This window comes from Manis pentadactyla, chromosome 4 (genome assembly GCF_030020395.1).
Source record: "Manis pentadactyla isolate mManPen7 chromosome 4, mManPen7.hap1, whole genome shotgun sequence".
Classification (NCBI taxonomy): domain Eukaryota; kingdom Metazoa; phylum Chordata; class Mammalia; order Pholidota; family Manidae; genus Manis; species Manis pentadactyla.
This window is the reverse complement of record NC_080022.1, coordinates 142,610,156-142,633,236: the sequence shown is the minus strand read 5'-3', so window position 1 is coordinate 142,633,236 and position 23,081 is coordinate 142,610,156. Positions and strand designations below refer to the sequence as shown.

The 23,081-nt window shown below is 38.4% G+C and overlaps 1 protein-coding gene across 1 annotated transcript in view; it reads left to right on the top strand.

The window, feature by feature from the left end:
* Window positions 1–22,760, top strand: part of EFCAB5 (EF-hand calcium binding domain 5) — a 126,999-nt gene extending 104,239 nt beyond the window's left edge. The window contains exons 20-24 of the mRNA XM_036906259.2: window positions 6,301–6,404; window positions 8,381–8,634; window positions 9,805–10,088; window positions 10,518–10,614; window positions 21,814–22,760. Of these exons, the coding sequence (XP_036762154.2) occupies window positions 6,301–6,404; window positions 8,381–8,634; window positions 9,805–10,088; window positions 10,518–10,614; window positions 21,814–22,007 (933 nt within the window). The 3' untranslated portion in view covers window positions 22,008–22,760. The remainder of the gene's footprint in view (window positions 1–6,300; window positions 6,405–8,380; window positions 8,635–9,804; window positions 10,089–10,517; window positions 10,615–21,813) is intronic.
* The last annotated feature ends 321 nt before the right edge of the window (window positions 22,761–23,081 follow it).

Below are 23,081 nucleotides of genomic sequence, written 5' to 3'. Positions count from 1 at the left end.
GAAAGAAAGCTCTGATCTATCCTGAGATATGCCCCTGGCCAGTTAAGATATGTAACTGGTGGCCCCCACCAGAATCATAGGAGTGACATGGAAAGAGATGAGATGCTGCTGTTTTGGAAGGACACAATTATATCACACCAAAAGAAAAATTGTTTTTTAAAGCCCTGTAGATCTGTAATATTAACAGTTGTTTTTGCTGAATGTTTGCTTTGTGTCCTCATACTTAACTTTAAAGTTAGGGTTTTTCATATGATAAGAATGGCTGGGAAGGTGTCTTCTGTTTCGGGAAGGCTAAATGACTCTGTGTGACACCTGTCAGATGGTGGCAGCACTGTGGCTGGCCCTCTGCAGGTGCCTTTCCCTTTCCCTCCGGGCTTCTTTTCCTTCCTGCCTGCCAGTTCCCCACTTCCTTCCCTCAGTGGCTGGACCAAACTGATGAGGCCTTGGTCAAAGAGGGTAGAATCACAGAGCCCTCTTGTGGGGTGACCAGGCCGAAGAGGTGGAGAATGCTCAGTTGTGGGTGCTGCTCCTGGGGGTGGGATGGGAGCCTCAAGTGCCCTCGGAACTGGGGTAGACCACCAGTGGGTGTGGGTGGGTGGGGGGTACGGTGCAGGGAGTGAGGACCACTAAGTATGGGTGGCAGGCCGCCGGGTCTGATAGGCCATGGTCAGAGAGGGTCTGGGGTCACCTGGTATGTGGGTCTGAGGAGAATTCTACTTGGCCACTATCTCACCACACTTGAAAAGATCCTTGCCAGGGGCTTAAGGGAAATGATACCTAGGGCACTGTGAGGAAGGCTAAAATTGCCCACATTGGTCAGCAAGAAGCATGGCTTTAGGAATGTGTAGTTTCAGAATCACAACACTGCAGACAAGACCACAGGATCACTATTCAACTGCCCAGTGTCATCTTACAGAGGTGAAGAAGACTATCTCCAAAGTGGAGGAGTGGGGGAGGAGGAGCACTTAGCAGCCAGGGTCAGGGTTGGGGTCACAGCCAGGCAGAGACCAGTACAGCTGGTCCAATGCTGTATTCAAGGAAATCCTACATAGAAAACATTTAGATGAAGTTTTGTGTTAAAAATGGATGATGGTGGCTTTAGAAATACCTTTTCTCAAGCACTCAACTATGGTAACTTCCTAAGCCTCCCCTTGCCCTTTTGCAGCCTCTCTAAATCTATTCTTTTCTCTTCTCCAGCCTGTTTTATGCCTTAAAAAGTAAACAGTATCAATGGGCTCCTTCGTTCTCAGCTTCTCCTTGGGTTTGTCCAATGAGTGGCACCAATAGGAGGTTGAAGGGCAAAAGAAGAGTGAGGCTGGTATATTTTGTTTCTGGCTCTCTCTCTTCCAGGTTGCTGTGGGTTGGCAGTACCTTTAGTACAGTCACTACACCTTTAGTCAGGTGTCTCTCTCCTTATAGCTGCCTTCTTCAACTTCTGTAATTGCTTCCTTTCCTTGCCTCTTCAGGTTAAGTGTGGTAACAGCTCTCCATTGTTCCTAGGCTCAGGTTCTAAACACTACCCATACCTCCATAAATAGTCCCTTTATTAAAACCTCTTCAAATTATCTGTTTCCTTATGATACCCTGATACAGATTATAAAGTAGATTCTGAGACATTCCACCTCATCTGATTCCCATATTACTATAAAGTACAGAATTATGGAGTGAAAAGAATTCTTTTTCTATTGACAATAAACATAGATGAGGGAAAATAGGAAATTCAAATTCTCTTAGGAGTGAAACTATATTTTGTTATGAATAATAATAAGCATTATTGTTATTATTTATTTAGCTTATCACCCAGAAACACTTATGTCTATTTCTTTGTCTAACTATGTCTAACTATATTTTTAACTATATATGCCTTTTTAATCAAACTTGTTAAATAGGTAACTTGGTAGGCAGAATAACAGCCACCCCACCCCCACCCCTCGAGATGTCCATACCCTAATTCCTGGAACCTGTGCATATGTTACCTTAGTGGCAAAAGAGATTTTGCAGATGTGATTAAAATGAAGGACCTTGAGATAGGAAGATTATCCTGGATTATCCAGGTCTTCCCAGTCTAATCACATGAGTCCTTAAAAGCAGAGAACCTTTCTGGCTGTGTTCCCTGAGAAATTATAGGATGAGAGAAAAGTCTGAGAGATAGCAGTGTGAAAAAGATTTGACAACCCATTGCTAGTTCTGAGATGTACAGGGCTATGTACAAAGACCCAAGTCTCTAGGAGCTAAGGGCAACCCGTAGCTGACAGCCCACAAGGAAACCAAGACCTCAGTCTCTTATTTCCCTGAGGTTTTGAGAGAGACAAGTGACTAACTTGTGCGTCTGTTTTGCTATCTTAAGCTATGTTAGTAGGCTGTTGAAAAAGCAAAAGCCAGAGATTAGCCAGCAATTTCTGCTTTCCACTTCATATTTCTTTTCTGAGGCAATACAGACTTTCTGCTTGAATGAGAGGGAAGGGGTGGTAGGAAAAGACTATCAGGAGGAGGAAAAATATGATACCACATGTAACTCCGGGAGGGGGTGGGGAAGTCCTGGGGCAAAATACCTTTGAACCGAAATCATTCAAAGGGAGAAATAAAGTGGGAGAAACCCGTTTATTTCTTACAAGCAGTAGTCCCCAGTCTCTCTTGACCCAGCTACAGAAGAGAGAGCTCCTCCCAACCTCTCCCGATCAGATAAGCCCTCCTTCGCCCTTGTAATTGCCTATTGATATGGAGATGAACTAAAGCCAGGCTGGTGATTCTGGAAATATTGCAATTTTACCCACACCACAATTAATGTTTCACATTCCATCATACATGATAGAAAGTAATTTTTTTCTACCTCAGGAACTTCAAAAATGCTACTCCTCCTCCTGGAACACTCCCAACTTCACCCCATTACCCTTTGGCGCTACATGAAGCAAACTACAAAAATTAACCAAGGGACATAGAATTTTTTTACAAAGTAGGAAGTTATATCATGAACTTTTCCCACATGAAGACTACTTTTAAAAAATACAATTTCTTCCAAAATATACATATAAATCTAATAGAATTTCAAGAAAATCTCAAAATGATTTTTTGAATTGACCAAATGATTTTAATTTTCATCTGGAGGAAGAATAAATGTGTGAGAATAGCTAAGAAAATGAGGGATGAGAGGGAATTTACAATTTTAGTCTGGTGAGGGATGGCTAAACCTACACCAAAGGTTGAAATGATTAAAGTGAAGTTGATACATTGATGACATACAAATGTAAAACTTTTTTTGCACCAAAGTTATAGCCAAAATAAATTGCTTTAGACAAACCGGGGGGAAATTGCCACACATCTAAAAAAGGGCTAACACTAGTGTACATAAACTAGCAAGATTTTGAAAATTCCAAAAGAAAAATAAGCAAAGGACAAGTCTATTAGAAAAAACAAAAAACCTCATGCAAATGGCTGACAAACATATGGAAAAAATGTTCAATTGTTCTCATAATGAAATAATTACAAAGGTAAGTAAAAGATAATTTTTTTTGCCTACTAAGTTGAAAGATTTTTTTAAACTACACTTTGAAATGTAAGTTAAACATCTAAGTGGAGATATTAAATAGGCAGTTGGATATATGAGCTTGGTATTTAGGCCGAAACCCAGGATAACGAACAAATGATATTTAAGAACACAAGATTGAGTTACATAACATTGTGTCCATTGTAATGTGTTCAATGCCACTGAATTATACACTTAAGGATGGCTAAACTGATAATATTATTCTATGTATAGTTTACCAAAATAACTAAAAACAAAACAAAAACCAGGAGACTGGATGGAATGACCAGGGAATGAGTAAGGATAGAAAAAAAAAGTCTGAGGTCCCAACACTGAACATTACAACTGTTTGGAATCATTGTCACTCAAAATTATATTGACCTTGACCTATATAACATGGAAAACATTTTGTATTCTGATCCCTTACAAGCTCACACACATACACACAAAACATATGTTTCACAGAACAATACCCATGTTTACTACATGCAATGTGTTCTGATATTTTCCATTTTTATTTCATTTTTATATTTGCATAAAAAGAAAAAAACAAAAAAGGATAAATACTAAAGATAGATAACATGTAATTTGAAGGTGAGAATGAATAGATACAGGTATTTTCCAAAAGCCCACTCTTACGTAAGACCTGTTTTCTGTAATAGAGACCCTAAGAGGATTTTCACTTTGGCTAAAGTGAAACTGGTGTTCAGCATTAGTTTGGCAGCGAGCCTTACAGAGGCACTGTGCACCCCAAGCAGCAAGAGTGGCACCACCAAGCTCTTCCCCAGGAGCTACACTCAGCCTCTCAGCATCAAAGCACCATAGTTTTGAGCTGGGTCTGGGAGCATCTGTGCTTTATCCCAATTTATTTTGTGCATCTGTTAGCAAGACGTGTCCTAAGGTATCAGAAAAGTCTAAGATTATTTTTGGCGTCTGAGAACACTAAAAAAAAAGTCTCATATAAATTAATGTTAATTGCTTCAGTTCATGCCATTTGGCTTACAAAAGATTTCTTAGGAATGCTCTACTTTTGGATAGTAGGGGAAACCTGTATTGGAAAGGCATAGGGGGAAAAATGACGAGCCAGTAGCCAAAGAAAAACAATGCAGGGTGGGGAGTTACATAACTGCAGCTCTTTCTCTAAAGGGTTTTCTAGGAAATTTTAACTAAGAGTAGTTATCTTGGTATTGAACAATTGCTGAGGCACTTGCTGAACTTGTGGTTTCTTGGTCCAGGTAAAATTAAAAGAAAAATAGACTTTCAGGCATATTATTATAAAACCTTGTTTTTCTGTGTATTATGCTTCTGGTCTAACAGCAGAAGTGGTCAAATTTACACAATTTGTGAGGGGGAAATAAGAGAGGAATTATTTAGTATTGGCTAAAGTTTTAAACCTAGAAACACAGTCACAGTGAGATGCCAAAAAATCACATCCGTCTAGTGTGTATAACACTGAATAACAAACCGTGGAAGAAATAAATTAGGAAAGAAGCTAGATGCCCAATGCCAATGTGAGATAATCTTTTTATTTTTAATTAAAGTATCATTGATATACAATCTTACGAAGGTTTCACATGAACAACACTATGGTTTCAACATTCACCCATATTATCAATGAAATAATTGATAATAAATCATTATCCTACCCCCACTCATTACAGTCACTATCAGCATAGTAAAATGCTATAGAGTCATAACTTGTCTCCTGTGAGATAATTTTTATAATTTACTAAATATACTGAACATACTTTTCATCTAAAGAGTTTGGTAGAGCACTTGAGGGACATATAGTATAGAGGCAAGAGAAAGTTTCACTTTGCAAAGAAGTTGTTCCTCTAAGCACCACTCATCATGTAGCCCCTATGCATCCTGTTATCAGTCTTCCTTTCAACCAAATACTTTTTTTAAAGGAGGGCATAAAAACCCCTCTTTACTTCTTCCTATTGAATTTGTCCTTCCTACAGTACAGCATTTTATAGGGTATGTTAATATCATTTTCTTATGAGTAAAGCAGTCTCTATCAAAATAAAAAAGATGTTGGTCAAGACTCATTAGTCCAAATTATTCAAATCATATACATTAAACATGCAGTTTTAAAAAGTATCAGCTATACCTCAATAAGACATTAAAATATTTTCACAACCCATAGGTAATTTATGACCTACAGTTTAAAAACCTCTTAGAGATGAGGGAGGCAAAGAAGCAAGAAGTTTGAGAAGAGTGTTTAGTGAAATAGGAGGAAAACCAGCAAAGAATAGGGTCTCAAAAGTCAGGTGAGGAAAGTATATCAAGAAAGGAGTTGTTCACTGCATCAAATGCTGCCGAGAGGTCAAGGAAGATGAAGATTAGGGATTGGCCTACAGATTTGACAGTGAGAGAACCACTAGTAACCGACAAGAATGGGTTTGATGAAGTGGTGAAGGAAAAGACCACTCTGGAGAGTATTTTTTTATTGTATTAATTTTGGGGGGCTTCTCTGTACTCTCTAAATGTTCTACGGTGCACTTCTAACATGAGAAAAATAACATAAACACACAATTTTATCACAAGGATAAAAAAAAGTTTGTACACTAAAAGAATCTTGGATTTGAAAATTTTCTCCTATGGAACACCTCATTCCTTAATGGTACTGACTTAATTAAAATATCACTGTACTTAAAGCTGGAGGTCATCTAAACTTTTCTAATTTTTTCCCTTTTTTCTGTCCCCAAAAGCTTTAATGAAAATATGAGATCTAATTATTCCTCTCTCTGATGAAATCCCTTCCCCTTTTCAAGGATTCAGACTATGTCTTACGCAGGATGATGGCCACAGGCCATCTGGGTCTGACCGAAATCTACAAGAATCCCAGTATCAACTTCAGAAAGACGTGTATCTTCAGGTATGAGATGCGTCTTTCTGTCTGTCTAGATTGACTGCAGAACATACCCCCTGCTGTGATAAGAGATCTGAGAAACACTGCTTTTGCCTCTTATTAATATATACTGACACATTCTGATTGGATTTTAAAGAAAAATTCCTGCCTGCCTGGCACATGTTAATGCTTTTCCTCCACAAGTCCTTTTAAAAACTGATTTCATTGGTATTTTATATTGAAATTGCATGTTTAAAAGCATGATAGTGTTTTATTTTCTATGATTTTCTTGTAAACATGGAATTCAACAAATACCCATCATGATTATGAAAAATACATCCACATCAGTTATCAGAGCTCATCATCTTAATGTTAGCTAGCCTGTGAACATGTTTTCTTTTTTTGTTGTTGTTATCATTAATCTACAATTACATGCAGAACATTATGTTTGCTAGGCTCCCCCCATCACCAAGTCCCCCTCACAATCCGCATTACAGTCACTGTCCATCAGCATAGTAAGGTGCTATAGAATCACTACTTGTCTTCTCTGTGTTGTACAGCCCTCCCCATGCCCCCCCCACATTATATATGCTAATCGTAGTGCCCCCTTTCTTTTTCCCTGCCCTTATCCCTCCCTACCCTCCTATCCTCCCCAGTCCCTTTCCCTTTGGTAACTGTTATGAACATGTATTCTTTACTAAAAGAAGAAAGACTGGGGCAAAGGTGGGAGGAGGCAGAGAATGTGGTCTTTGATAAGTACCCAGTTCTAGATCACTTTGAATGCCTCTCACCTCTGGAATGCAAGTAACACTATTACACTGTGGATGGATGCCAAACAGATCTTCACTGAGGACATACCTGTTACAAAAGAAACCACTGCTTCTTCTAGAGGTCAGTGTAGTTGAGTAGGCAGTAACCTATCTCACACTAGTAGGCTGACTTGACATTTAAGTACCTGCATTAATTACATCTGAGTGTGTGGCCTCCATACCAGAATGTTTATTCTGTTTTAAGCTCTTCTCCATGTAACTATTCCTTGTGCTGGTGAAGAGTTTTACAGGAGTCCTTGCCTCAAAAGAAAGACATTTCAATATGAATGCAGATGGAGGAGGAAAGACATAAAAAGAGATGTGTCTATATCTCACTAGAGAAAGAAGTGGCCACTACATTTCTGTGAAAATCTCAGGTCCCTCTCTGAAGCAGATGCGGTTGATACCATGCCCAGATCCCCAATATATCTTTTGCCCACTGCCTCAGGCTCTGATGCTAAAGACTCACCCTTAACTTTCTCTGAAGAATGCCCTTGAGCAATGGGAGCTCCTCACCAGGGGTGCCTAAAAGTATTGTAAACACCCTATTCCCCAACACACACCCAGGGCAGATTAGAGCCAATGACTGATAAAAGATCTTGCCTCGAGGTGGGGCAGATTCTTTAGGCACAATATGCCTTCCAGAGCTCCCCTTTGGATCGGGCTGAGGTTAGACTTCACGCGAAATCACAGTCACGTTCTTACTTGGTTCCTGTTCCTCCTCCTTCCCCATCCTGCTTTCCTCAGACCCTTACAGGTGTCTCCTGGGAGTCCTCGCTTAGAAAGCCATTTGCATAAACATCCCTGTCTCAGGCTCTGCTTCTAGGGAAGCTGACCTAACACACTTGTTGTTCCCCCAGGCATTCAACCAATACTTACTGGACAGTATATAAACAGAAAAATGAATACCTTCAGATAAGTATTAGTAAAGACAATAAAGCAGAATGTCGTGATAGGGAGTGATGCAAATGCTGCTGCTTTAGTGTGGGAGCAGGGCAGGCTTCTGGATGGGGAGCAGAGGGAGAGAGCCCTGTGAAATCTGGGGGTGGAGTAGTCCTGGCAGATGAAATGACAACCACGGCTGGTGCGGTGGAGTGTAGCTGATACCACAGAGTGGTTCAATACGTTTGGGTAGAAGGTTATATAAAAAGGCTGATGTTATATATTCTTATGCTTATTTGGTTTTGGTTTCAGAGATTTCCTCTTTAAGTGTACAGACAGTTCAGAAGTTGCTTTGGCCTCTGTCTATGGAGAAAACCACATAGTAATTCCACTTCGTGAGAGAACAGGAGAAGCTCTGGGAGTTCTTGATTTTAACATTGGCAAGAGTAGGATGTTGTTATATCGAGAATTTAAAGATCTACAGAAAATGATGAAAGTGATTCAAGCCGCTTGCTATGAAATACTAGGAGAATTATCTGGAGAAATAAAGAAAAACCTTGTCTTAGGTATTGTGAATATGGCAACAGTCTGGTTTCATGGGTTTAATAAGTTCTGGGGAATCCCAGACAATGCAATGAAAGATGCATTTCTAAAGTGAATTGTTGCAACATACAGATCTTTCCACATGAAAGGAATTCTCTCATGCAGTCTGGGTTGAGTATGGTCTATAAGATAATGCAAAGAGTAAGGAATCACTTCTTTTTGCTAAAATCATGTGGTTTTAGAACTGGAAGTACTCATAAAGGCAATGTAGAAGTAGAATTTATTAACTGCCCTTCATGTATCAAGCACTTTAAAGATGTTATTTCAATTAGTCCTTACCACAGCTCTATGAGGTGAATGGTGATACCTCATTTTCTGGATGAGGGAAGTAAAGGTCAGAGAAACAAAACACCTTGCACTAAATCACATAGTTAACAAGTGTTGAGGGCTGGATTTGCACTTTCCACTATATAACAAAGCATTAACTTATTGGAATATCTCATTTTACCCATAAAGAACCCAGAGCTTATCAAAGTAAAGGCCAATAGCAAACTAATGGCAGAGCCAAGGTTAACCTTCAGTCCTTGTCAGTCCACATCTACTAGGCTACTCTTAGCACAATACCAGTCTGGGCACAAGGGAGGAAATAAGGCAGCATGGAAACCTTTGACTTTATGTAGAGAGAATGGAGTGAATAGAATTAGAAGAGCAACATTATGTGTGATTAAGCTGAAAGATTTCTAGCTATTACATGGGGTGGGACAAGAAGAAAAACACATCTTTTGAGCATCCACTATGTGTAAGGCCTGGGACTAAGCTCTTTTACATCTATCATCTAATTTAATTCCCACTGCTCACTAGGGAAGTAGGGATCAGCCCTATTCTTAAAGAAAAGGAAAAGGAGGTTCAGAGAGACAACAAAACTAATAAGGGGGAAAGTAGGTATTCAAACTTAGGGTTTAACTCCAAAACCTAAGTTTTCACCTTTCCTCAAAGCCTCTTTCTTTGGGCTTCACCAGGTGTTATTCTACTTCTGCCTTTTGATTTCATGACTAGAGAAACTAAGATTGATAGGATATAGTCTTCTTTTTCCTGAAAAAAAAAAAAAAGATTTACTGTATTATGCTCAGAATCCTATGGAAAAGTAATGTATGTACTGAACAGCAATGTGGGATGTCATTCTATTATTCCAGAGGTTGAAAAAGTTGGAGAAGTCCAGAGGGCAGGAATTCTCTTCTTCCGAATCATGCTACAAGAGCTGCAAGAAAGCCTCCAACTGCTTACCTCCACGGACTTTGTATCACTGTTGCTCTATGATCATAATCCTCCAGCCAAGTCAAAATCTCCTCCAGACAAGTCCCAGGAGTTGAAAGATAACACAAAGCTAGTACATGACATTCTGATGGGGGTTATCTTGTTCATTCATCCAGAGTTGGAATTATCCAGTGACTTAGGAAATTGGGATGTATGTAAACAGGTAAGTTTTTTTTAAGTACTCTTTTTTTTTTTTTTGGTATCATTAATATACAATTACATGAACAACACTGTGGTTACTAGATTGACGAATAACCCACATAAGTTTAGGTATACAGATCATACTCACACAAATTGTAAGTGTAAAAATGCACACTTTTACACAATGAACACTCATCATGAGCACCTAGATCAGGGAACAGAACACTAGTGGCATCCCCAAAGCCCCCTTTGTGCCCTTTCCCTTAACCTGTCACCCACACACTCATGCCAAGGGAGGCCAGAATCCTGACCTCTAACACCATATATTGGGTTTGCCTATGTACATAGGCATGACTTTTAAATGTACATAAATGGAGTTATGTCAGCTGGTGAACTGGGCACTCTACTTCCACTTGCTGGTGCTCCCATAACCTTTGTTCTTTGTTCACAGTATGTTGACAGACACTTAGTCAAGAATATTTGTACCTTTGATCCAACTGCTAAGCATGTGAAAGTTAACTTACAGCTCATTGTTCAATATATCAAAGGTAAATTTCCCCTTACTTAGGGTCTAAATCTATACTAACAACAATAAAACATAGTTGCAATTCAGGTATTTTTATCACAGTAAATGTAAGCAAGTGACTCATAAATTCTAATTTTAGGAAAAAATAGTTCTAGTTACAGTCTTCTGAAAGGAAGGACATTGTCTGTCGTCTACTGCATTCCTCAAGATGTCTATGCCACACATATGAGAATTCAGAAACACACTATCTCCTACTTATTGCATTATTCCAAAATGTGCACTATTCATTAAAAAACAAAAGTGAGTAGGAGCTGCAGTGAGGATAGGAAAAAAGAATATGAAGCGAAAAGGCTCTTATTATCTTTGGTTTCAATGACAAACTTAAGAAAATAATAGATATGAGGCTTTATAGGCTAGTAATGTAGACGTTTTGGAGAAGTAGAATCAGTAGGAATTGAGAGCAGTGAGGCTTCCAGGTTGGAGAAGATAACCTCTTTGGCCACAGAGAACTGACCACATGTAAGAGTAAATGTATTTATGCAAGCACACATTCCTCCATGGGTACAAAATTATCCCAACACAGACCTCAGGCCATTTATGTAAATGGGCCAGTTAAGGAATATATTTAAAGTTTGTTTCTTTTTTGTGCTTTATGGAAAGCTAATCATTAATTGGGAAAATGGCTCTGTAGAAATTACTAAACCTGCCCCTCTCGTCCCTTTCCTCCTCCTCCTACTCTCTGTGGAGACTGCTCTGGACCAAGTCAGAAGGGTTTTTGGGCTCCTGTGATACAAGTATTATTAAGTTTAGAGGCTCAGAACCAGAGAGACTCCTAGGACAAGAGGAAGGGAAAAGCAACCCAGAGGAAAACAACCACACTCTCCAGGGTGTTTGTGGCAGTGGAGCAGGTAACACGGTGGAAGCACAGAGCAGTGAGCAAGGCGTCTGGGTACGTGAGAGATCTCCTGGCCTAGGAAGGCAGGATACTCCCAGAAGTCTGGGAGTGCTGGAGAATGGTGAAGGCCCAAGACTCCAGTAAGTTAACATGAGCTGATGTGGACCATGAGTGGTGTGAGTGAAGATCAGAATTCCTGTCTGGAATGGCTTCTACTGTAGCCTCATGGCTCTGAGGTGATTCATGGGACACCCTGCATCGTAGGTCTTACAGTCAGAACTTTTAAGGCTTCATTCCAGGTAAACAATAACAGCAGCAACAAAAACGAATACTTATTTACTGTCTGCTTGTCTGTGCTTGTTCGCTTTTCACTAAGGACTTATAAATCCAGAAGAAATATTGTCTCTATCAGTGCTTTGCTGCTGCTCTTCCCTTTGGAGTAGATTTAGTCCCTGCCATGAGCCCCATCATCACCCTCCACCATGTGTGACCAGTTTGTCTGTTTGGCATTCTCCCTGAAGCCCTACTCAGCCCCTACTGTGGTGCCTGCCAAAGTGCCAGCCCCTTGGCCTAGAGCCGGGTCCTGCTGTCAGGGTCACTTGTGTCCTCTCAGATGGATGCTCCCTTTCTTGGGCAGTGTCCCCAGTGTCCAATCCCATCCCTCTATCAGATGGGAGCTGAGGATGAGGACCAGGCCCCTCCACCTTCCACCTTGCAGGTGTGGCCAGGAGTTGGCTCTCGGGTCTTAATAAGCCCATCCCCAGACAAAGGCAACTTCTGTGGCATTGTATTGATGCTTCAAGGGAACCTCTTCAGGCTCCATCCCCAATTTGCCTATCAGAACCACCTCTTATTTTTTATCCAGCTCCTTTGTTTCAGAAAACATGCAAATTTCTGTTTCCTCTGCTAGCCCCCACTTTGAAATGTGCTGGCTGATTCCTGAGCAGCCTTGATTGCCAATGCTGTCTGCCACTTTCTCTTTTCCAACAGTGTCCTCAGGTGGCAAGAATTCACACTACAGTTAACAGAACTGAATTCATCTAGAAGCCACTAACCCTGAGGCTCCCCTACCACCACCACCACCAAGCCTTTAACATTATCTTTAGTCTCTGCAACAATCAAAAAAGTTTGTAGGGCACCTACATACCAACTCTCTCTCCTTCAGATGCAATTATATACTATTATATGATTCCATATATAGAATAGGAAATTCTAAGCTCCCCATTTGGGGAAAGGAAGGGAAATCTGGGGGCACCTTTCTGTTTGTGCCAGAAAGAGAGGAGTCTTCTCACAGGGCAGTCTGTTGCTCAAAGTTTATCTTGACCTTCTTGCAGTGTTAACTAAGGCCCCTACTCAATGATGCCATCCCAGCATGAAATGCCACCAGTAATATCAGTTGGCTCTTCCCAGAAACGGAAGGGACTGTTAGCTTAGCTCCTAACGCACTAAGCATTCCAAACTAATCATTTTGCTAAGAAGATAGAATTAGGGCACATGATGTAATGACACTCTTAGACCTTCTACTGTCAACTCTCACCCCACCACATCCTAGTTCTAGAGAGGAGTAGGGTTTTTTAACGTTTAGAAAATGTACACTTCATTTTTATTTTTTCCCGGTTTTATTGAGACCTAATGACATATAACAAGGTATTAGTTTAGGCTAGTCAACATAATGATTTGATGTATGTGTATATGCAAAATGATCACAGTAGGTTTCATTTACATCCTTCCCCTCATATAGTTACAAAGTATTTTTCTTGTGAATGAGAACTTTTTACATCTACTCTCTTAGCAACTTCAAATGTACAATACAATGTTATTAACTATACTCACAAGACTATTCATTACATCCCCAGGATTTATTTATCCTATAGCTCGAAGTTTGTATATTTCGACCACCTTCACTCAATTCCCCCACCCGCCAACCTCTACCTCCGGCACCCACTACTTTGTTTCTGTTTTTTTAGATTTCACATGTGAATTCATACAGTATTTGTCTTGCTCTGTCTGACTTATTGCACTTAGCATAATGCCCTCAAGGTCTATCCAAGTTGTTATGAATGGCAGGATTTCTTGCTTTTATACTTAGTTATTTATATATTTTTTCATATTTTGTTTATCAATTCATTCATCGATAAACACTTAAATTGTGTCCATGTCTTGGCTATTATAAATAATGCCACAATGAACACGTGGGTACAGATATCTCTTTGAGATAGCGATTTCATTTCCTTTGGATATATACCCCAAAGTGGAATTGCTGGATCATATGGCAGTTCTATTTTTAATGTCTTGAGGAAGCTCCACACTATTTTCCATGGAGGCTGCACCAATTTACATTCCCACCAACAATGCATAAAGGTTCTCTTTTCTCCACTTTCTTTACCAACCCTTGTTATTTATTATCTTTTTGATAATAGCCATTCTAACAGATATGATGTGATATATCACTGTGGTTTTGATTTGCATTGCTAAAAAGGAGTATTTTATATATCTGGTGGAATTGTAGGCAGCTGTGTCCCACCTTTAGCTTGAGGCATTCGTCTGCAAAGGAGCATGGGGGAAGCTTTGGTTTGGCAGGCCTGCCATTGCATGTGAATGTTGCTGAAATACTTCCCAGTTGGCAACCCAGTGACTGCAGGCCTCTCCCAGGCAGATGTGCATGCAGTGGCACATCGATAGTCTGCTGCCCTCTGTCACTTTGCCTGAAGTACTCCCAGTAGCTGGCCTCCCATGACCTAACCACCTGCTCGAGGATCTGTTCTCCCCACTCCACTTTGAACTTCTGTGCCAGCCTTGCCTGCAGCTTCAGTAGGGTGCCCCATACCTGTCCCATGTCCCCCTCCCAGAGGGTTTGGATAGATGTTGTCTACCAGGAAATGTTCTCCGATCTTGAGGCAGGAAGAGCTGTCTCCCACTGCAAGTGTGGCCAGAATCACTTTCCTATCTAGAGTCTGTATTGCTGCCAAATAGCCATGCTTCCTCCTCACAGCTAAATCCAAGGGTCTATAAGTTCTCAGGCGCTGGTCTCTGCAGTTCACGGGTCCCCCGCTTCCCCTGCAAGAGCCTCAGGTCCCTGCCAAAGCAGTCAGAACCTCAGTGCTATCACCACCTGTAAAGGAAGTCACCAGTTTCCTTAATAAAACACCACCATGATCCTCCACAGATGCCATAGAGGGAAACGCCCTGCCATCGGGGAAAGGCCTGCCAGGCTCACAGCCCTGACTAACTCTTGTCCCTCAGGATCCACCTTCCCTGGAAGATCTTTCCGTGAGTGCTCCTGTCACCACCGTGGGGGCTCTAGTGAGTGCTGCTCCGTCCCAGTCCATTTCAAAACCGGGGCAAGACTCTCTCCCTCACCCCCTACTGCACAGCTGAAGACCAGACTGGAAAACCTTCACACTATACCATCAGTTGTCCAGAAATAACAAACGTGAATACGCACTGAACTGAGTCTGCAACTATGAGGATGCACCTAGTTCTTTTAAATGAATCGAAGTGAAGCAGACAGGATACCAAGAACACTGTTTTGTCCTTTTAACTTGGACCAACTGTCCTATTGCCACTGGCTTGATGCCATTACCATTCTCTATCACATTTTTGGACCTAATATTCTTGGGTGGTGGTCTCTTCTGGGTTTTGTTGTCTCCCACTTGTAGGAAAAGAGCTGCTATCATGGGTAGACCTGGGTGTAACAGAGAGCCTAGAGCATGTCATTTATGAGTTTCTCACAGATTTCAGGTCTAGAGAAGGAAACATCCATTCAGTTTTAGAATAGAATCCTTTTGTCCTGGCAAGAACCTTTTAAAGGTCCTTCTGATTAAGATATTAGACAAGTACTCACTCATCCACTGTTTGGGAGACTATTTGGGGGTTGAGCAAAGAGGTGAGGTCTGGCTAGTTGGCCCATTTCCTATGCATGCAGAACCCTTCCATTTTTAGTTAAAGTTATCCAGAGGAAAAAAAGAAAGAAAAGAAAATCAGCAATTCTCTTTCTGTTCCTTATCCCTTCTTTCGATTTTAAGTTTCGAAGTTCCCAATAGTAGTTATTGAATTAAGAGAAACAGCTAAATATGGTTTTTTTTATCTAGGTAACATCACTGCTGTTTTGATATCTGATAAAGGCTATTAAAAATCAGTTCAATGAGAATATTTTTCTATTTAAGGCAAACCTATTTTTCAAGTTCCCTTGACACTCATATTTTTTTTCATTATAGTGGATGTTAAAACAATCTTTTATCTCACAAGGATTATAAAAAGTTTATTTTTTATTAAAGTACTTTAAAAAGTTAAATAGAACTAAAAGCCTTTTAACAAAAAGAGAGTCACTAACTCATTCCTCTTCTCTCCTTTTACTCTCCCCAGATCCCCTCACCAGAAGCAATTCTTTTTAATTCTTTCTACTGTTTCTTCTGGCATTTGTACACTTAGGTATTTCTAGTATTATAGAATATTGCTATTTTGGGATTCATTGATTTCAAATCTTTCAATTGATTTCCTCTTATTATAGATGAAAGTTTACTTCTGTTAGACCACCATTCTCTTACTTTATCCTCTGTCCTCCCACTGTATTTACATCACTGGGGGTTAAATAAAAATTCAATGTTTACATGATTTTTCCTATGCAAATATCACCCACAGTTGAACACTGTAGTATATTTTAATTGCTCCTTTTTCACTTTGTTTTTCCTGAAGTAAATAATTGTCTTTTATTTTTAATAATTGCTTAGTTTTGTTTGTACTTCTTTAATTCTTGCCCCTTCCATTTGTCTTTCCATATAATTTCCCAAAAGGTTAGTTCTAGTAGGTAATTTTTTTTAGTTCCAATTTCTTTTTTCTTGAAGCCATCCCTTCTAGAGACCTTAATTCTCTTTCTATATGGGGTCTTTCCTCTAGATCCACTACTTCCTGAAATTCATTTTGCCGTAATCATAGGAATTTTCTCTGGCATTCTCTTGGTTCATTCTTTCTTGGTACATTCCCTTGTTTTGAGGTAGCCTATTTCCAGTAGTTTTCTGAAAAAGAGAACATGAATGGTGAATTTCTTGAGAACTTTGATGTCTGAAAATGTTTTTATTCAACCCTTGTACTTGATTTGTAGTTTGCCAAGGAATTTTGAAGATACTGCTCTATTGTCTTTTTTTAAAAATCAAGATAAAAGTCACAAACCATGCACTTCACCATTTTATAAAGTATATGATTCAATGGATTTTAGTATATTCACCAGGTTGTACATCCATCACCACTATCTAATTTTAGAGTATCTTCATCATTCCAAAAAGAAGCCTAGTATGGATTATCAGTCACTCTCGCTTGCCCTTCCCTACCCAACCCTGGCAATCATTCATCTTTTTTCTGACTCATAGACTTAACTTATTCTGGACACTTCATATAAATGGAATCATATAATAGATAGCCTTTTATATCTGGCTTCTTTCACTTAGCATAATGTTTCAAGGTTCATGTATGTTCTAGCCTGTATCAGAACCTCATTTCTCTTAATGACTGAGTAATATTCTATTATATGGACATACCACATTTAATTTATCCATTTATCCAGTTGAAGGACATATGGGATTTTTCTACTTTTTTGCTGTTGTATATAATGCTGCTCTGAACATTTGTTTACAGATCTTTGTTTGAGCATATTTTCAGTTCTCTTGGGTATATAACTGGGAGTGGAATATGGAAACTCTATGTTTAACTTCTTGAGGAAATGGTTTCATTGTCCAAAAAACTTGAAACCTTTCTGATTACTGATTCTGCGCGTGTGACCTTTTGGTTTTGGTTTTGGTTTCTCTCCAGAAGCTGGAGAGCCACCCCTTTATGTCCTAGGTTGTGAAATGTCCTAGTGATATGCCTTGGTATGGACCTGTTTTCATCCATTGATCTGAACACTCACTGGGACTTCTCAGTTGTGAAACTGAGATCCTTAAGTCCTAATGATTTCCTCCATGGCATCAAAGTTGCTACTGAACTGTATAGTTCATGCACTGAACAAAGGTGCCCTGCTGAGAGGTGGGTAGGAGATGAAATCTAATCAGGATTCCATTCACTAAACTCTGTGCCTTAGCTCAAGGCTATGTCTGGTTGGAGGGGGCATCTTTTTCTTTATATATCTTTTTCTGTTTATGAAGCTCTGTGCTCACAGACTGCATTCATCCATAGTAGATGTCCTTTTCTCATTTTTTACCAAAAGGTGACCTGGAGGTTGGTGGTGACCCTGTCCTTCCTCTCCTGTGTTCCCTTTTTGCAACTCCTATTACACAGACACTGGATCTTCTAGATTTGGTCTCCAAAATCCCTATCTTTTCTCTCCATTTCTCATCTTTTTGTCTTTATGCTTCACTTCCTGAGACATTCTCTCAACCTTCTCTTCTAATCCTATTAAATTGTTTCTACATGTTTTAATGTCTAGGAGCTTCTGTTGTCATCCTCTGAATATTTGCTTTGTGTAATATCTTGTTCGTGTTTCATGACTGCGACGTCATCTCTCTGGCTATTAATGATAATTTTTTTTTGAAGTTTTGTTTTCCTTGTGGTTTCTCCTCTTTCTTTCTGTTTTAGTGTTTTGATATCTGCATTTTATCTCTACATCACACCACTGGTCAACTTACCTTCCTGAACTCTAGGAATTTATTCCTTGGAGAGGTTAACATACAAAGTCTCTGACAAGAGGACATTAGACACAGCTGAGACGAAGAGTACCACAGTGAAAACAGGGAGCATATGAATGTGTATGCTCAATACTGAGCCCCCTGTAAGTTTACCCCACTAAACTCCACACAAAAAGGAGCAAATAAAAGGGGCAAACAACTGATATCTGTATCTTTGGGATGCAAAAATATAATACTAGGACTTTTATTTATAATGACTTTACCCCATCATTGTCCAATTTCTACTTTTTCTTTAAAAATGCTACAAAATAAATAATTTAGAAATAAATATACATATGTGGGGGCTCATGTTCAACATGTTACTGATTGAGGTACATAATCAAAAATTTGGAGGCTACTACATTAAATGAGGAATTTTTGTAAAGATAAATTGCATTGATTTCAATTCTCACATAATTTGATTTATAACTATGTCATGAAAAAAGCCAATACAATGCAGTATTGTGCAGAAATTATGCTTATATTAGGAATGAAATTAATATACCTGCAAGAACTCAAATGTACAGTGTAAGATGAACTTCCACCCAAGCTTTGATAACTCAAGAAAAACTGTGTTTTTACCTTCCCATTTAACACTGATTTTTTTCCCGATAATCTGGAAGCAGCAATCTACAGTATCTTTGGAGCCACATTAAATTACAATCATATATTAAATGCCCAACTGCCATGGCAAATATAAGTTCTCCTGCCTACATATAATAGATAGCTGATCTATTATATGATTAAATAACTGACTGAAATATAAACACACATATCCTTTAAAGTATATAAAGCTGCATGGACCTTCAGCTCATTGCATGTGTCAGTATTGTTAAGGGGTGACATAGGGTATGTGAAACAATAGAAATAAGAGAACTAAAACTAACAGAGTTAATGATAAGGAGAGAAGAATTCAAGAAATACTGTTGATCTCGGTTAGTTGAAAGTAGTAGTTACATTTTAACTTTTCAATTTGAAGCTTGAGTACTTCATTCTTTTTTGCTTTGCCCATCCTTCTAATTGTGTGTAATTCCCAAAGGATTGAACTTAATGTAGTGTTAAAGCACAGATCCATAAATGGAGTTTTAATTATAAATATCCTATAATATCCCAATGTATTCAGCAAAATGAATTCATTATGAATTAAGCCTGATTAAACTAGACCTACAAAAATACCATAAAATGTTTCTGAATTAAGTTTCATAAAGATTCAAAGTTTGACCCAGTAATTATTTTAGCTCAGATGTCTTAAAATAATTTACTATAACGTTTACCAAGGCAAAGCAAAAGATCATAATTTCTTATAGTTAGAAAAGAAAGAAAAGTGGTGTATGTATCTGCTTGAAAAAATTACTGAATCTGTGCAAATTGCCTCTGTCGTCTGCCAAGCTACAAAATCCTGGCATCTATCTACCACAAGAGGGCAGTCGCGCCCAACCATTGTTAATGGGAACCCAACAGAGTGATAGAGGCTTCTTTAGAATAATACTTGCAGCCAGTTGTTAACGCGTCACTCTCTCATTGGAAAGGGCAGGCAAACAAGAACCGCCGCCCAGACAGGCTCAGAGCTTCTGTCCCCGGTAACAATAAGACAGGAAATAAGTAACAGGGGCTTGTGAAAGGGAGCGACTTCGCTCCCTATCCTCACGTCCTTGAGTCACCGTGGAGATGGCTGTCTAGTTTAATAATGACTGCAGATAGGGGTCTGCTCAGATAAGAACATTTAAGCTCATTTGTACGCTCAGATAAGAACACTGAGGCAGGTGTCAATGGACCAGAGCTCTTAATGGGGATTTGGGAAGGACAGAATAAAAGCTGTGGAGAGCAGTGGAGCTGTTCTATGTCAGAAAATTAGTTAGGGCTGGTTTTAGGAGTGTTCTCCGGTGAACTTTAGTTCATAACGCTGGAACGTGAAGATAATCAAATCAGCCTATAGCATTGTCTTGTAAAGGTTCCAGGAAGCTAATTAATGTGAAAAGAAATCAATTATAACAAATACACCTCAATATTTTAAGTATGTATGTTGATTGGTCTACTATTGCCCATAGCATGAGATGAATCAGGTATCTTAATGTGCTGTTATGACGAGCATTAGTTTTTGTCTTTATAATTGTCACTAATGTTACTAGGCTATAATCTGAAAAGACTGTTAGTATTTTTAAAGCTTAATTAAATTATTCCGTAATTTAATGTTATTTCAATTCAACATATATTGAGTACTTAACAATTGAGAGAAGTCAGTGTCTTTCTGTGTTAAAATAGAGAATTTCAGACAATGGTACCCACATGTTTTAAACTTAGTCTCAAATAAAAAATGAAATTGTGAATGTTTTCAACATTTTATGTGCCTTTCCTATCTCATATAATACCTTCTGTGGTAGTGATTTTGACCTTCAAAATCATAGAAAGGCTAGATCTAATTCAGGGAACCTTTTCCTTCATGTTGACAGAAGATAGGAAAGTAAAATACGTTGTTTTTGTTCTAATAGACAGCCATGAGTGACATATTGTCACTGTTGTTAATGATCTATTGGATGGAGGATGGTTTTAAAACCTCTTATTCAGTTATAAGTATCATTTAATGGCTTATTCAACTCAGATCAGTAAACATTTATTGGGTTAGACTCCACATTAAAAGTAACAAAAATGAATAAAACAGATCTGAGGGTGGAAGGCACCTGGAAAAAGGAAAATAATTAGTACTTTTTTGAGCAACTACTCTGTGACAGATTTTTGCATATCTTTTCTCATTAATCCTCTGAGGAAACAATTCTGAAATATTATCCCTGTTTTTTGGGAAGAAGAATCAGGCTCAGAGCAATTAAGTGACCTGCTCAAGGTCACAAAACTAGTTGGGGTAGAGCCAAGATTGGAATCCAGATCTTTTCAACTCTGAAGTATATTATCTTTCCATTGGACCATTCTATCTGAATATTACTCATTGACTCCTGGAAAAAAGCAACTTTTGAAACAGCAGTTGAATAGTTTGCAGTTTAACAAATAAAGCATAACACTGGTGTGCAGTGATTATAAATTTAAAAATAATTTTTAATTAGCAAAAGCTCCAAACATAGAAGTTAGAGATTAACACCAGTATAGTCATTACAGAGCCATATTCTATATCCAGCCTTAATATTATGCATGTTTGAGTCTGACTTTTCTAAAGAAATAAAACATTATAGAAAGAGTTAAGACTTTCTGACCCTGCCTGATCCCTTTTTTCTTTTCTTCCTACCTAGAAATACTACTATTACTAATTTCAGTGTTTATTATTTTCATGCATGGTTTCTTACTTTTATTACATGCTTATAAATCCATAAACAATAAACTATTATTTTGCAAGCTTTTAAATTGTTTTTTGAGTGTATCCAAAAGAACATATTGTTCTACAACTTACTTTTTATACTCAACAATATGTTGTTGAGATTTATCCTCAGTGATATATGTAGCTCTAGTTCTTTAATTGCTAAATGCTGTGTAGTACTCCATTTTATGAATACACCAAAATTTATCTGCCTGCTTTCATGAAATTACATATTTAAACCAGATTCTGCTATGGATTTTACTCAAAATACATCTAATGAATTTTGTCATAATACTGACACTTATATTTTAATAATAAAAGCACAAAAATATCCACACTAACCTTTTTTTTTTTTCCTTGGTGCAGATCATTCTCGAGTTGAAGTATGGGAATTTGGTGATATTACCATTGAATACCTATACCACTGGACACACATCTGTTTAGCTCTTTTGGAGCTAAACAACAAACTAAGTAGTGCTATAAAACCCCCATTGCCCTCCAAGACTGATTCCTCCATATATGCAAAAATTCCAGGGGGAAGCTTGCTAGGGAAGTGCTGATTAACTGGTACTGTATTTATGGTATTTTTGTCATGTTCAGTTTTGTTAACTATCAATTTTTTTCAATTGGAAAGGAGTGCCACATAGACATATTCTGCTCCTAGACATTTACCTCAGTACTTTCTAAAATCAAAAGTGCTGTTTGGAGAAATTTGATCTAAAAAATGTCCAGTTAAGGTAGCTATAACCAAATATATGTTATAAAATATATTTAAAAGTTTCCTTTTAATTTTAGCTTTGTATCTGCCATGGAACTATTATGGTTGATTGGGTAGAGTTATTTCAATCCTTTTAAGGTACAAATTAAAGACAAGGCTTTTGGAAAAAAATGACAATTTTTATATCAAAAGAATAACAAGTAATAAAGATTTTAAGAAATGGACTTGAAATTGTTCTTCTAATTTTTGAAGGACTTATATAAGTACCCCTTCTTCTGCTTCTCAACCTCGCCCCCTCTTCCCCACTTACCTTAACAACTTTAAAGTTATTTCAATTAATAGAAATTCTTGTGGGAAAATGTTTGTCCATGACTCATGGATAAAGAAAACACCTCTGGAGTTCAAGGTCTGCAAAGAGAATTTATTTTGTTTAAAGCTTGTTATTACAGCAAACTACTGCTCTGTTGTGAGATTTCATCTTTGCAATAAGATATCTGATGACAGAGTCCATTTTTAATAAAATTTTGGGAAATTAAACTTCATTTTCTTTATTTGGTTGACAAAATATGATGTGTTCCAAACATCTTATAGCTTGAGATCAGAGGTCCCTTTTTAACCTTTTCTGATAAGATGGCAGTGTTATTACCAGTCTTCATCTCTTGGATGATTGCGTACCCAGTTTTAACCTATGAAGCTGTTTTCATATTTGGAAGAGGGCTTTTGGGGCATTTGCAGCAACATTTCAAGGAACAATGTTCTTGAAGATATTAAACTGATAGCCACATATTCTGATGACTTCAGAACAAGCTTAAAGAGTTCACTGTGAATACAAATGGCATTATAGGCAGCAAGGAGGGGGAAATCGTGGCAGAGTGCTACCTTTTAACCATTATCATGGAAACCAAGTTTAACTAGA